The 16,275-nt window shown below is 40.5% G+C and overlaps 1 protein-coding gene across 1 annotated transcript; it reads left to right on the forward strand.

Annotated features, from left to right (window-relative positions):
- Positions 1-6,725: 6,725 nt before the first annotated feature.
- LOC129259463 (putative nuclease HARBI1) lies at positions 6,726-8,027 on the forward strand. Its single transcript, XM_054897751.2, has one exon. The coding sequence runs from the start codon at positions 6,726-6,728 to the stop codon at positions 8,025-8,027; it is 1,302 nt and encodes a 433-aa protein (XP_054753726.2).
- Positions 8,028-16,275: the final 8,248 nt, after the last annotated feature.

The raw sequence follows: 16,275 nt of genomic DNA on the forward strand, positions 1-16,275 counted from the left end.
AAAAAAAATTATGACCAAGAAAAAGAGTGGACAGGAAATAAAAGGAAAGATAGAAAGTAAAATGTGTTATTTTCTGAATATTTTGTCAAAATCTATCACAAAATTTGATATTGTAATAAAAAAGTGGAAATATTTGCGTGCTCACTTCGCTCGCTCACAACTTTTTAATACATTTTACCCGATCTGCCATATCTAGCTCCTTCAAAATTGACTCAATACATAATTGTCACTGAAAGACATAAATCCCTTCCTGTGTTTACTGTCAAGCAAATAAACTTGGTCAATGAATTAATGACCCCTTGAAAAAAAGATTCATGTCTTTTAAAGGTACATAACATAATTTGTTTCACATAATAAAAGGATTTGAATAATCACAAGTTTTCCCAATTAATAATTCAAATCTTCTTGCTTGGGTTGACAAAAAAATCTTCTTTTCTCAGTTACTTATGAAGGAAAATTAAAAGGTAAGAGAAGTTTAAATGAAAAAACAAAATATCAATTAAATAAATAAATTTGTAAATGAAATTTGACAGCATAATTCGAAAATTGTGGCACAGATAATGAAAAGGTCAAGATGAAGTCTCTCGATTAGCAAGAAGTCTGATCATCATATTACTCATATTCTGCAATTCTGGCGCAAGCCTCTTTTTGAACCCCCAACAAAAACGTCCCGTGTTCGCTCAAGCATGAACAAAATTTATCTTTTTTAATTGCATTTCAAAGATAAGACCTTAGAGCATCTATTAACACCAAAATATAGACATCATTATTTGAAACAAAATTTTTATAGACTTTTCAAATCTGTCCCGTTTTTTTTTTATACGCACTGTATAGTACAGCCAATTTTAATTTCTTGCAATGACTTGGATAGGAAAGAGTAGACTTTGCTCTATCAGCTATATATTAAGAAGTGCTGGCAAATAAAATCCTACCCCCTCCGGGATGCAGTTGAAATCACCCCATCCCTTTCGCATTATTGCATATTTATTGACGAAAAAAAATCACCGTTTTGGAACCCCCATTGAGGCAAAAAGTAATTTCTGATTACAACTCTGCCTTTTTTACTACCTTGAAACCACTTGGAGAGGAAACAATCATGGCAATAGGCTTTGCTCTATCAGCTACATACAAAGATGTGCTGGCAAATAAAAGCCTACTCCCTTCAGGGGACTGTCGAAATTACCCCCCCCCCCTCTTGAAATTCACCATTTTGGAGCCCCCATTGAGGCAAAAGGGTATTTCTGATATATAGTTCTGCATTTTTTCACCCTTGAAACCACTTGGAGGGAAAAGAATAAAGGCTTTGCTTTAACAGCTACATATAAAGCATATCTCCATCAGAGGACTGTTGAAATCACCCAACCCCCTTTTCATTTTTGCTTATTTATTGAAAATTCACCATTTTGGTGCCCCCATTGAGGCAAAAAGGCGGTTCTGATATATAGTTCTTCCACTTTTACTGCCTTGAAACCACTTAGGGAGGAAAGAATAGGTTTTGCGTTATCAGCCACATATACAGAAGATAAAGAAGTGCTGGCAAATAAACTTAAAGCCTACCCCCTCCGGGAGGCTGTTGAAATCACCCCATCCCTTTTGAATTATTGCCTATTTATTGAAAAAAAATCACCGTTTTGAAACCCCCATTGAGGCAAAAAGTCATTTTCTGATTACAACTCTGCCTTTTTTACTACCTTGAAACCACTTGGAGAGGAAACAATCATGGCAATAGGCTTTGCTCTATCAGCTACATACAAAAATAAAAGCCTACTCCCTTCAGGGGACTGTCGAAATTACCCCCCCCCTCTTGAAATTCACCATTTTGGAGCCCCCATTGAGGCAAAAGGGTATTTCTGATATATAGTTCTGCATTTTTTCACCCTTGAAACCACTTGGAGGGAAAAGAATAAAGGCTTTGCTTTAACAGCTACATATAAAGCATATCCCCATCAGAGGACTGTTGAAATCACCCCACCCCCTTTTCATTATTGCTTATTTATTGAAAATTCACCATTTTGGTGCCCCCATTGAGACAAAAAGGCGGTTCTGACATATAGTTCTGCCACTATTACCACCTTGAAAGAGTAGGCTTTCCTCTATCAGCTATATAAAGAAGTGGCTCTACTATATACCAGAAACACCTTTTTGCCTCAATGGGGGCTCGAAAATGGCGAGTTTTTCAATGAATTGGCAAAAATCGTAAAAAAGGTGGGGTTACAGCTATAGTCCCTGAAGTGGGTCAGGCGTCGATATGGCAGCAATTCAACATATATAGCTGAAAGAGGAGAACCTACTCTTTGCTCTCCAAATGGTTTCAAGAAAATGAAATCGGGTTTTTTATACAGCAGAAGTGCATACTGCCTCAATGGGGGCTCAAAATTGTGAATTTTCAAATAATTAGGCAATAATGCAAAAGGGGTGGAATGGTTTGACAGCCGCCCAAATGGGTAAGCTTCAATGTGCCAACACTTCTTTATAGGTAGCTGATAGAGCAAAGCATATTCTGTCCGCCTACTCTTTCAAGGCAGTAAAAGTGGCAGAACTATATACATGTATCAGAGATTCTTTTTTACCTCAATAGGGGCTCAAAAATTGTGAATTTTCCAATAAATAGGCAATAATGCAAAGGGGAGAGGGGGTGATTTTGACAGCCCCCAGAAGGGGGTAGGCTTTTATTTGCCAACACATCTCTATAACTGATAGAGCAAAGCCCATTCCTTCCTCTCTAAGCGGTTTCAAGGCAATAAAAGTGGCAGAACTATATATCAGAGACGCCTTTTTGCTTCAATGGGCGCTCCACAATAGTGAATTTTCAACAAGTAGCCAAATACCGAAAATTGGTAAGGTAAATTCTACAGCCCGCTGAACATTCTGAAGGGGAGAGGCTTCGATTTGCCAACACTTCTTTATATGGAGCTAATAGAGCAAAGCCTACTCTTTCCTCTCCAAGTCATTGCAAGTAAATAGACTTTGCTGTACTATATAGTAGAAACGCCCTTTTGCTTTAATAGGTGATCCAAAATTGTAAATGTCCAATAGATAGTCAAATACCGAAAATTGGTAAGGTAAATTCTACAGCCCGCTGAACATTCTGTAGGGGAGAGGCTTCGATTTGCCAACACTTCTTTATAGCTGATAGAGCAAAGTCTATACTCTTTCTTCTCCAAGTCATTGCAAGAAAATAAAATTGGCTGTACTATATGGTAGAAACGCGCTTTTGCCTCAATGGGTGATCCAAAATGGTGAAATATCCAATAAAATAGGCAATATACATGATAAAGAGGGCGGGGGGGAGGGGGTTGACTTAGACAGCCCCTGAGAGGGCTAGGGTTCGACGTGCCAGCGCTTATATATATGTAGCTGATAAACTCTACTCTATTCTACTCTTTCCTCTCTAAGTGGTTTCAAATCAATAAAATGGGGTGTACAACAAAGCACAAACGCTTTTTGGCCTGAATGTTGGGTCCAAAATTGTAAATTTTCAAATAAATTGGCAATATTAAGCAAAAGTTCCCCCCCCCCCCGAGAGGGGTAGGCTTCGATGTGCTACTTCTTTAGATGTATAGCTGATAGAACAAGCCTATTCTTTCCTCTCCAAGTGGTTTCAAAGCAATCAAAGTGGCTGTACTGTATAGCAGAAATGCCTGTTTTTGACTCCATGGGTGCTCCAAAAATCTGTTATTTTTCTAACAAATAGGCAATATATAACAACATGATATAGCAAAGGGCAGGGGGGGGTGACTTCGACACCCCCACCCCCATAAGAGGGTCAGGCCTTGATGTGCCAACATTTTTTTTTATGTAGCTGATAAAGAAAAGCCTACTCTTAACTCTCCAAGTGGTTAAAAAGCGGAGATAGTTGCATTTAATTTTTAACTACCGGTAAACATTATACATACATGCATTATACATGTTATACGTATTAGTCTATGGAAATGCATACAAAAAGCAACATTTATGATATTGAAGAATTCAAGTTTGATACCTTATAAATTTGCTTAGAAAAATGATACAGAGTTGAAATTTCATCCACATGATAATAATATATTAATACAGTTTTCAGGAACATTTCAAGGTAATTGATTCATTTTTCTTAGAATTATGTAAAATCATGTATTTGCAAAATTTTCAATTTTGGGGAAAAAAATACAAAAAATGCAGTTTTCTATTTGAAATCTCGGCTAAATGACCTACTTATCCCCTATAAATAGTACCAAATTGTAGGAAATTTAATTGGCTTTCATATGACGCTTGACTTCATGGCAATTGGATGCTTATGTCAAAATCTATGTACGAATATTCAAATTTTATGGAAATTTGGCGGCCATTTTGAAAAAAGCGCCCTCACGGGTTAATTTTCAAGATACAGCCTGTTTACCTCATATATTCATATTCAGCGTAAAAAAATGGTCTAGAAGCACTATATGAAAATTTCTCCTTCTCCAAGTGGCACCTTGCTCAATTATAACCCGGACTAAAAAGGAAAGGAGGAAAAGGAATGGGAAAAGTGAAAAGAAAACGAAGAAATTTTTTTTAATGGAAAAGGAAGGAAAGCGGGAAAATGTACGAAAGAAGATCATTTAAGAACAAATCATTCCGAAATAGCACGGTGGGAAATTAATTAAAAGATTACAAAATGGCAAACAATAGGGGGAAACGAAAGTAGAATGTAATTAGTCAAAAGCTAAATTGGAAAACAAAGAAAAGGGACAAGAAAAAAATTATAACACGACAAGGCTGCCGATGATTTAAATTAAAGAGCGGGAAGAAAGATGGACTGCATACAACATTGTGCTATAAGCTTGCTACATTTTATGCAAATAAGCTATCGGGGCTTTGCCCCAGACCCCACGCAGTAGGGGCTCTTCATTTATAACCTTCAAATGGCAGCTCTATAACGCCCCCGTTCAATCACGTTCAGTCACTGGCATACAGGCGCGGGGGTCTTGGTTCCACACTCAAGAGGAAATAAAAGAAATTATAGGAGACAACGTACAATGAAATGAAAGGAAACAATGGAATGTGTTATTTGCTGAATCTAATGGAAAAATCTATCACATAATTAGAATTTAATTTCAATAGGCAATTTTTTTTCCAGCTCGCTTTGCACGCTGGCGACTTTTTAAAAATTTTCCCACATTTCTATGTTTTGCCCCCTCAAAATATTTGGTTCATCACGCAACTGTGTTGAATAAATGTGTTGTGTAAAAGTTATATTCTGTATATGCCCACGATTTGATTAAAATAGCGGCAATCTGCGAAGTTTAAATGGCTTTGATATCAAGAAGCACTGCGTATGGAGGGGTTGGGCCATGGCCCCAAAAAGTTCTACAAACAAGAAACAAAAAATGAGGAAAGAAAAGCAGCGGAAAAGTGTAGGATATGATTTTATTTACTGAATATAATGTCAAAAAATAGCTAAAAGTTAGATTCTCATGAAAAGTTGATTTTTTCTCGCTCGCTTCGCTCGCTCGGGACATGTGCTATACTGCGCCCCTCGTTTTTTTACTCTTCACGCTACTGCCGCAAATAATCCTGTTCACAGTGGCGTACGTACAGAGCACAAAAAAGGAATCTAAAGAGAGAAGAGTGAAATATATTATTCTCTGGATATCATGTCAAAATCTATCACAAAATTAGATTTTTATATAAAAAAGGTCAACATTTTTGCTCGCTCGCTTCGCTCGCAACTTTTTTTGAAAGATAAATTCTGCCCGATACGCAATATGGCTGGCCTTCTCAAAATAGTCTCCTCATTACACCATTACGCCTGTTCATACCATATGACCGGGACATTTTTGGCTCTTGCCCCCCCCCCCCCCTGGCCACCGACCCCTGTTACGCCGCTGTACCCCAGATCCCATCATCATCCGCTTCGTGAGAATGCCGGACCGTGATCGCCTCCTCAACGCTTTCGAACGCCAACCGAGACGACCTCGATCGGATCACACTGATGTACAGACGCCCGCGGACACCCCGACCAACGCCCATGCCACACCCCCTTTTTGATACGCCGCCGCAGCTTCCGCCACCACTCCCGACGACAACCCTGCCTTCTCCCGCGTTACCATTCGCACAGACCTCCCGCCCAACCTGAAGAGGGAGAGGGGTCGCTTGGCTTCCATAGCCTATAATCTTCGGCGTGAGATGAATGTTTCGACCAGAATAAGACTTAAAGGAGCCAAGTTGTTCCTACAAACACGAAAGATAAGCAGAAACGGAAACCCCATCAAACAACATGGAGCAACTGGTCACCCGCAACGTAAATCAGACTTGGGAGTTTAAGCCCCTTTCACAATTATTGTTGCCAAACAGACTACAACGGCTTGCGACTCGAAATTTTTCCCGTTGTACGACTCGTTGTAGCCGTTGTACCACTTATTGTACGATCCAGATGCGACAAAATGGTCGCATCTCGGTCGGGAAAAAAAACCGTGGTGCTCCGATATTTTGAGCGACTGACGCGATGAAAAATAATTGCACGACAGGCAGTACGAGTGTTGTGCGACTTTGCACGCACTCGTAAGACCCCGAACGAGGGTTGCACGAGTATTTTCATGTCGTACGATGATGCATCCTGTCGTACGAGTCCGTTGTACCACCCTAAGACTATTGGAAGACCTGTCTTGCCCCCTTTGCAACGTTGTACGATTTTTTTTCACCCCCAATATAAGCTCGAGAACTCCTGAGCTTTCATCCCAAATGTCTGGACCATCCATACTGTAAACATGGCTGCTGCTCGACCAATAGCTCCTGGGAGGCTCTTGCATTTGCTAAGTCTGAGAAGGCAAATCCAAAACGTTCAAGACAGACATGTCATATTGATGGCCTTACTCATCCGTAGACGTCAAAGACATGCAAGGCAAAGAAGAAGTTGGTGGGTCAAACCCTGGATTGAGAGACGTGTGCTCTTTGGACAGTATGATAATCTGATGACGGAGTTGCAGAGAGAATGTCAGGGTGACTTCCTGAACTACATGAGGATGCCACCAGAAACGTTCCTTGAACTGTTGCAGCGCATCACTCCGAGGATAGAGAAGTCCTATCGCTACCGGCAGCCACTGGATCCTGGGCTCAAACTGTCCATCACCATGAGATATCTTGCGACCGGCAACAGCTACAAAACCCTGCAGTATGCCTTCCGTGTTGCCCATAATACCATCTCTCTGTTTATACCAGAGGTGTGCCAGGCCATCATCAGTGAATACCAAGATGAAGTATTTTCCTGTCCAACTACCCCAGATGAATGGAGAGAAGTGGCACGGACTTACGCTGACAGATGGAACTTTCATCATGTCTGCGGAGCCTTGGACGGAAAACACGTGGCCATCAGAAATCCACCAGGCTCTGGTACGATCTACTACAACTACAAGGGTTTCTACAGCCTCATCCTCTTGGCCCTAGTTGATGGCAATTACAAGTTCCTCTGGGCTGACGTTGGTAATCCAGGTTCATCATCGGATGCCCAGGTCTTCAACCACAGCCCGCTGAGACGTGGACTGGAGAATGGTACTCTTGGCCTGCCAGATCAAGAGCCCCTGCCAGATGATGACCGAGACACCCCTTACTTCTTAATTGGGGACGACGCCTTCCCTCTCAGGACATGGATGCAGAAGCCGTACTCCAACCGTGAGCAGACCGACGAGGAGAGAATCTTCAACTACCGTCTCTCGAGGGCTCGCCGTGTGGTGGAGAACAGCTTTGGCATCCTTGCCCATCGCTGGAGATGCTTGTTGAGTACCCTACAGCTTGATCCAGAAAAAGCCAGGACAGTCATTATGGCCTGCATGTGCCTCCACAACCTAAGGAGAGATCGTTTTCCTGGGCTTCAGAACATTGACGTTGACCATGAAGATGAGTTGGGCAACCACATCCCTGGGGCATGGAGAAACGCAGCAGTTCTGCAGGATATTGAACGAGTTGGCGGAGGTTACCAGGCAAACAAAGAGGGCAAGAAGCTGAGAACTTACCTGAAGCACTACTACAGCAGTCCAGTTGGAAGCCTGCCCTGGCAACAACACATGATATAGACTGCCACTTGGCGCACTACTTGGGATACAGCACAGACTCTGCCATAAAAATGGCATGTAAACTTCGATCATGATTTTGTGGAATGAATCATTTCAAAGTAGAAATGAATGACCATGTCAACAGTTATTTTAAACATACATTAATTTTACATCGAAAGGTAGTTTGAAATTTAAAAAGTTAACTCTCCTTAATAACATGTGTTTGAAATAAAATAATTAAGAAGAACATGTTTGAAAAAATGTGATTTATGAGAATAAAAAAGATGTACAGATATAACATATTTTTTTTTGTCATTAATCATGTTGTTTTAAACATGATATATATTTTTCAAAGACATTTTATTAACGATAATTAATTTTATTGACCATGTTAATGTTTAAAATAAAGTTTGAAATAAATGTTCCAAAATGGGTCAGTTGTAAATCAAATTGAGAGAGTTCATCAAGTAACAATAACAATCCAATCAAAAGTTCACTGTTCATTTTCTTTATTTGACAAGTCTGACAAGTTCAAATGGATGATGATTGATGTGACGGCGCTGTTGCTGCCTCCTTGATTTAGTGGAATGAATCATTTCAAAGAAGAAATGAATGATCATGTCAACATTTATTTTAAACAAAAATTTCTTTGACAATGAAATGTTTGAAATAATAAACGTTGATTCTCCTTTAATAGCATGTATTTGAAATTTAAAAAAAAAGAACATTTTTGAAAAAACGTGATTTATGAGAATAAAAAAGATGTACAGATATAACAAATTTTATATTGTCATTAATCATGTTGTTTTAAAAATTATATATTTTTTCCAAGACATTTTGTTAAAGAAAATGAATTCTATTCACCGAGTAAATGTTGAAAAAAGTTTGAAATAAATGTTCCAAAATAGTCAAATTATAATTTGAGTTGAGAGAGTTCGTCAAGTAACAATAAAAACAATCCTAACAAAAGTTCACTGTTCATCTTCTTCATCTGACAAGTTCAACTGGGTGATGATTGATGTGTTGGCGCTGTTGCTGCCTCTTTGCTGCTGCTGCTGAAAGGGGGCCTGCTGTTTTTGCTGGAAGTGGGGGTGCTGCTGCTGGAAGGGGGCACGCTGCTGCTAGAAGGGGGCCTGCTGCTGGAAGGGGGCCTGTAAATTGGGCTGCTGAAATCCTCCCTGAGGGTTCTGAGGGGTCCAGGTGCTCCTTGGCCCAAGCATCCCAAGGAAGGAAGCAGGTGGAGCGTCCTGGGTGAAGCCGATCGGCGCTGACTGAGGCCTGAGTGGCTGGATCATCTGGGGAGTGCTGGGGCGAGATACTGGGGTGGTGGAAAGGTGGTCCGCCCGATCCTGGTAGCGACTCACCAAGTTGAAATTGTCCCTGGTAAACTCTCGCCAGAGGGGTCTTGGGAGTGGGCGGACGGCCTGCAGCATCCATTCTAGCCAGGCCTGCCTCTCGTCAGCGCATTGGGTGAGTGCCGCATCCACCTGGCTCCGGATGGCCGTCTGCTCGGTGGATGTTCTGATGAATTCCAGGAGGGCCTTGTCCACATCGGTGGGCGACCCCCTCTTCTGCCTCTTCTTGGGAGGTGCAGCCCCCTGGCTGGAGACTTGGTTGGAGCTGGGTGCTTGGCTGGCATCTGGACCCTCCTCATCTAAACCCTCTTCGTCGGAGGCGGCTTCAGTAATTCGGCCACTGAGGTGGCCCAGTTGGCAGCCCTGTGACCGATGGACTATGTGCTTCGTCAGAAAACCAAGGTTGTTATTGACCCATCTCTGCCTGGGGGTAAGGACGATGGCCTTCTGACCACTCTTCTTTCCAGCGGTCTTCATCTTCCCCAGGAAGGTTCTCTGGCTTTTATACCATAGTCTGATGTCGGCCACTGAAAATATACAAAATGTAGAAGCAAGAAATTAGTCAACATCCAAAAAATTGGCATGTTTAACTAATAAACATCATCAATAAATCGGAATGTGCATATGTTTCAGCTACTACTTACCGGTGACTCCCAGCTTTTCCGCCATCTCCATGTACTTGCGCTCCTTCTTCTTAGAGTTTTTGAAGTCCACCTTGCTCTTGTCGTAGATGAACTCATTGTCAGCGAAAAACTCGGCCAGCTCCTGCTCCATGGCTTTGGTGATACCGCAGGTAGCATGGCCATCTGTCACGTTGTTCTCATCACTGGCGGCGGCTGGTGGATCTTGGCCCCCTTCCTGCAGCATTTATCATCCTCGGTCTGGGCTTCACCAAATTCATCACCCTCATCACCAGCTATGACAGAAGCAGTAGCTTTCTCCTCGGCCACGGGTATAGGCTGGGGCCCTTCCTCCTCATCAGGCTGATTTTTCCTCTTTTTCCTTGACTTCTTTGGGGCCATGCCGATGCTTGTATTTTGGTTGTGTCTTGTTCACTGTAGCAGCGTCTCGTCAGGCATCAGCGGTTGTAATGAAGAAAGTCGCATCGCGTGTCGTATTTATAGGCCAACACCTCGCGCGACAGGTGGTGCGGTGTGTCGCACAATGGATCGTAGCCTTGTACGATCGGTTGTAGTAGTCGTACAACGGGTCGCTAGGTCGCGCGACATATGGCGCTTCAAAACGCATATGTCATGCGACTTGGTCGCATCATCGTTCAACCGTTGCAGCCGTTGTACGACTGTTGCACCCGGAAACATGAAAATAATCGCACGATTACGTCTCACGACTGTTGTATCCTGGTGCAGTGGTCGTTCACCTCTCGTACGATTTTATATATTGCTTGCGACTCAAAGACAACACTTCTACAACAGGACGGAAAAAATATTTTCGAAAAAATAAATTATCGCACGAGTGAGGCGCCAATTGTGAAAGGCGCTTTAGTTATCACAGCAACCGACCCAAAAACACCTCCCATCACAAGGTCTACCTATATGCGTAAGTTCTACATACAATCAAATTGTACTTATTATACAGTTTATCTCCCCTCCCCAAAAAAGTTAAATATATCTTTATGTGAAGCGGTAACCATTTTACCCCAATAACACAATTTCCATGTCCCCAAATCTGTCTGAAAAACCGTTTCAATCATTACAAGTTTAACAAAACAAGAGAAAATAACTCACGAAAATAAAATGTATATGTAAATCGTGCTTTTCTGCCCCCCCCCCCCCCCCAGAACCCATCAATACAGGTTGAATTAGCGTACTCCCTTGATAACAGAATGTTTTTGCTACTTGTCATGAAATTCATGTGGTCAGGGAAATATCTATTAAGTAACATGTAGTACGTGCTCTGTTCCAAAAGATCTTTTCTGAAAAGAAAAATAATAATAATTAACAAAAACTAAACAAGAAACGAGACATCTAAATGCAGTTTTTGATGCCAAAGTTGCTGTAAAATGCAAAGCGTTAATCATTTCGTTGACATAGCATTGCTTTGTTATACTGCAAATTATTTAACTACGTTCCATCGTCCATGGGTATTTTCGTTGTTGACAACACTTAAAAATAGATCAAATGGTATAAAGCACGGAATATATGTAACTAGTCAAATAGACCGAAATGCTTTGAATAATCTGGTAGCCAAATGGTTTTGTTTCTTGTTTGTTTAGTTAATGTTTCTTTATTCTGAAGACAAATAACGCTACTCAAAGCCTTTGCCAGGTTATAGGTCTAAAGATACAAAATGTGCATATTCTCAAAAATTGTGACAGATAATTCTTATATAGCCATTTTATGTGGATCAAATCGTTTGTGCCTTAGAGTTTTAACGATGTATTTCCTCAGACAGTCTAAGAGCCTGTTCAGACCGGCAGAGATAGCGCGATCTAGCGCGCGCTATCTCTGCGGTGTGGAAGGTACAACGTCGTTTCGGTCCGCCCAACAGCGAGCCACGGCGAGCCAAAACGGCGTGCCACTGGAGCACCTCTTGGGGGTGGTCCACGAGAGATAGCGCGGTCTAGCGCGCGCTAGATCGCGCTATCTCTGCCGGTGTGAACCCTAGCTACGATAGCACGCCGGAAGTCATCGTTCTACAACGCCATGAAATAAACGTAGGCCGGCTAGCATAATAGGCACAGCGATATCGCGCTCTCAACTAACTAGTACGGGTTTGTAAAAGCGCGCGAAATCTTTGACCGCTCTGACCTCATGACGTCACGCGTCATGGCAACAGGACCTCTCAAAAAAGGGGGTGCTACGATAGACCGCGCTATCTCACTGCGGTGTGAATCCGGCGAATGCCAATGGGCGGACCGTGGATCGCGCTACGATAGCGCGATCCACGGTCCGCCCACGGTCCCCCCTTGCGGTGTGAACAGCCTCTATACCCCCCCCCCCCCCCGAAAAAGGGGAGGAAATCTGTATTTTTCTCGAAAGTATTTAAATCAACGTTAGAAATACGATTATAAATTTATTTTGTTGACAACCATGTATTACTTTTTTTTCTCGTCACAGTTTATTTAATAAGCCAATATGCAAGACACGCATTAGATGCATGAAACAGGTCAAGAGCAGATCAGAGAAATATCGTTTTGTTTTTGGAGCATGCTTAATTGACTTACTGGTAATATATTTTGGTTTGATTGAAATCGTTCCTGAATGACAATTGAGCGATTTTACTCAATGTTTTAAAACAGACTGAATTTCTCAAAGAATAAATCGGTATTGTTCTTGTACATTACGCCAACGTTGCTTTCAATAGAAAAACGGGTATGCATTCATCTTGACAATCACGCATGTAATGCTTGTTTTCCTCCCAAAAGTTTCGTATTTTTGTTATTGTTTCTTTTGCTCTGTCGTTGTGAATGAAATCGTTCCCAGCTAGAGTTGAACGATCTTTACTCAAAAAGAGTTGAATTTTTCATTATCCAAAAGAGCCAATCGGTATTTTTTTCCTTTTACTCTTCAAGCCAGTGTTGAATTAATAATTAACACGGCAATCCAAAGATCTAATTCGTTAACGATTATTTGTTTTCCCGCCAAGTACATGCTGCCTGTGTTGTAACAATATGAATCAGGTCAAGAATTATAGTGCTTTCTTACAATAAGACTCAATGTTAATGCTTTGAAAAGAAATCAGGGTTACACATTTATCTTGACAACCGTGACTGGTAATGTATGTTTTTCCCGCCAAAGTGCAGAAGCGGATCTAGAGGGGGGGTTGGGGGGGTTGCAACCCCCCCCCAAAAAAAAAAAATCCGGGGACCATTTTTTTAAATCTTATCTTTTTTTTTAAAAGAGTGGTGTTTTAGATGCAAGAAAACGCCATTTTCACACACAGATTTTCAAAAATTTTCCCTACTGTGGGAGGGGGGACACCCCCCTCCCACACCCTCCCCCCTCGCTCGCTCCGCTCGCTTGGACTCGGTCGCTACGCTCCCTCGCATACCACCCCAACCCCCCCCTTTATAAAAAGCTGGATCCGCCCCTGAAGTGTTGTGAATGAAATCGTTCCAGCTATAGAGTTGAACGATCTTTACTCGAAAAGAGTTATATTGCTCATTACCCTAAAGAGCCAATCGTTATTTTTCCATACAAATTTCAAGCCAGTGTTGCATTGATAATTAGCACGGCAATCCAAAGATCTAATTCGTTAAGGATTGTTTGTTTTCCCACCAAAATGATTTCTGTGTTGTAACAATATGAATCAGGTCAAGAATTATAGTGCTTTCTTACAATAAGACTCAATGTTAATGCTTTGAAAAGAAATCAGGGTTACACATTTATCTTGACAACCGTGACTGGTAATGTATGATTTTTTCCCGCCAAAGTGTTGTGAATGAAATTGTTCCAGTTATACAGTTGAACGATCTTTACAAGAAAAGAGTTAAATTGCTCGTTACCCAAACGAGCCAACCGGTATTTTTCCTTTTACATTTCAAGTCAGCCTTGCATTGAAAATTAACACGGCAATCCAAAGATCTATTAAACTCGTTTACGATTGTTTGTTTTCCCGCCAACTTGCGGTCTGTGTTGTAACAATATGAATCAGGTCAAGAACAATAGTGCTTACAATAAGACTCAATGTTATTGCTTTAAATAGAAAACAGGGTTACACATTTTTATCTTGACAACGTGACTGGTAATGCGTGTTTTTTTTTCCCGACAAAGTTCCGTATGTTTGTTATTGTTGTTTCCTTTACTCTATATAATACTCTATAATAAACCGACATGTGATAGACAAGTATATTCTGTCAGCAAGTACTACATGCACGAAGCAGGTCAAGATCACAATAATAGCGTTTTGTTCAATATACCTATCTTATTGGCTCACATAGGCCAAAAGGTAATGAAAAGTCTAATACCCCCAAAAGCCAATTGGTATTTTTTATTATAACATTCTCACCAACGCTACTCTGAAGAGTGAAACGGTAAATCAAAGATTATCTCGTTAATAATCATTGTTTCTTTTCCCGCCAATATTTCGTGTTCTCATGTACCATGTGTACTAAGCTGACATACAAGACATGTTCTCTTTGCGGCAACTAATCACATACCGCACGAGGCATGTCAAGATCAGGATTAATACCTGTTTTGTGCAATAAGCCTATCTAAATCTAATGCCAATTTTTGTGAATGAAATCGTTCCAGCTAGAGTTGAACGTTATTCACTCGAAAAGAATTAAACGGTTTATAGGCCAAACGGTATTTTCCTTTTACTTTTTCAAGCCAGAGTTGCATTGTAGTGTTGTATAAGCCTACCTATTTGGCTTATTGGAAATTCCTATTGCTGTGAATGAAATCTTTCCAGCTTTTGTGTTGGCCGATCTTTACTCGAAAAGAGTTAAACTGTTTATAACCCAAAATATCAAAAGATTCAACACTGAAACATTTTGTTATCTTCCCTCCAATATTTCACTTTTTTTTTCCTCCGTTACTCTTGCAGCCAACATCAAGAACATATTATCTGTGTTGCAATATAAAGCAGATTCAGAATAGTAATGCTTTGTTACAAAAAGTGTATGTAATTGGCCTTCTGTAAATATTATATTCTAGTAGCTGAAAAGTAAAACAGTTGACATCAATGTTTTGTTATTTAGGTCCCCCCCCCATGCATATCTTCGCCTTTTCTCTTTGTTTTGTTTTGTTCCCTCCCCCATTTCTTCTTACTTTGGTCTTTAATTTTGATTTATTTGGTATCTTTTTACCCGCACGTAGTGAGTATATATACTTTATATACTTTGACACACCGTATAGTTCCCCTCGAAAAACAAAACTGGTGTATTCTATCATTCTCTAATTTAATCCTTTCTCAAATGCTCGCTGATGGATGCATGGTCACGGCTTTGTCTTATATTCTTTATTTTCGGCGACTCGTTTGAGTTTATTTGAATTATCTTGTTTGTTTGTTTGTTTGCTTTTTTTTTTCTTTCAAGTCATTACTCATTATATGCTTGTATTTTCTTTTTATCCGTTGTCTATACGTTTAGTCGTATTGACAAGCTTTTTCCCAGCCCCCACAGCTATTATATCCTTTTCCCCTTAGGTGGCCAATGATTACCCTTTATGGCAAATAATGTCACTCCTGGTACTGACCTAACTAATGATGATTTCTTGAATGTCTTTCAATCATTAATGCATTCCCATTCTAACGATCGCGACAGTGATTTTGTTAATGATATGATCTCTACTCTCAACTCAAATAATTTGGATTTTGTAGCCCCTTTTGAAGAACAGGTTAACCCTTCCTCTTACTACACTGAAAATCAACTTGTTTCTCACTTTACAAATCTAGATAAGTCTGTCTTTTCAATGTTCCACACTAGCATTAGGAGTATGAATAGCAATTTTGAGTGCCTACGTAACCTTCTTGACCATAGGCTTAATCTAAATTGTTCCGTAATCGGCTTAACCGAACATTGGCTTTCAGACACACCACACTCATTATATTCCATAGACCCAACAGACAGGGAGGTCGCGTTGCGTTATACATTAAAACTGACTTTAATTATACTGAAAAAAATATTTTAAACCATGTCAATGACTCCAGAGAAACAATTTTTATATAAATCGAATTCGTTGGTAGAAAAAATATTGTGATTGGAATAATATATCGACATCCTAATCCCAGTCATTATGATTTTTTGTTAAATCTTGATAATATTCTATTTAACCCAATTTTACGGAGTAAGGATTGCTTTTTAATGGGTGATTTCAATGCTAATCTACTGAAATATGATTCTGATTCCTTTGTTCAGGAGTTCTATGGAACATTCCTTACGTCATCATTTATTCCACTTATATCTAAACCAACTCGTATTTCGGATCACTCATCCACTCTAATAGACAACA

Source organism: Lytechinus pictus, chromosome 4 (assembly GCF_037042905.1).
Source record: "Lytechinus pictus isolate F3 Inbred chromosome 4, Lp3.0, whole genome shotgun sequence".
Taxonomy (NCBI): domain Eukaryota; kingdom Metazoa; phylum Echinodermata; class Echinoidea; order Temnopleuroida; family Toxopneustidae; genus Lytechinus; species Lytechinus pictus.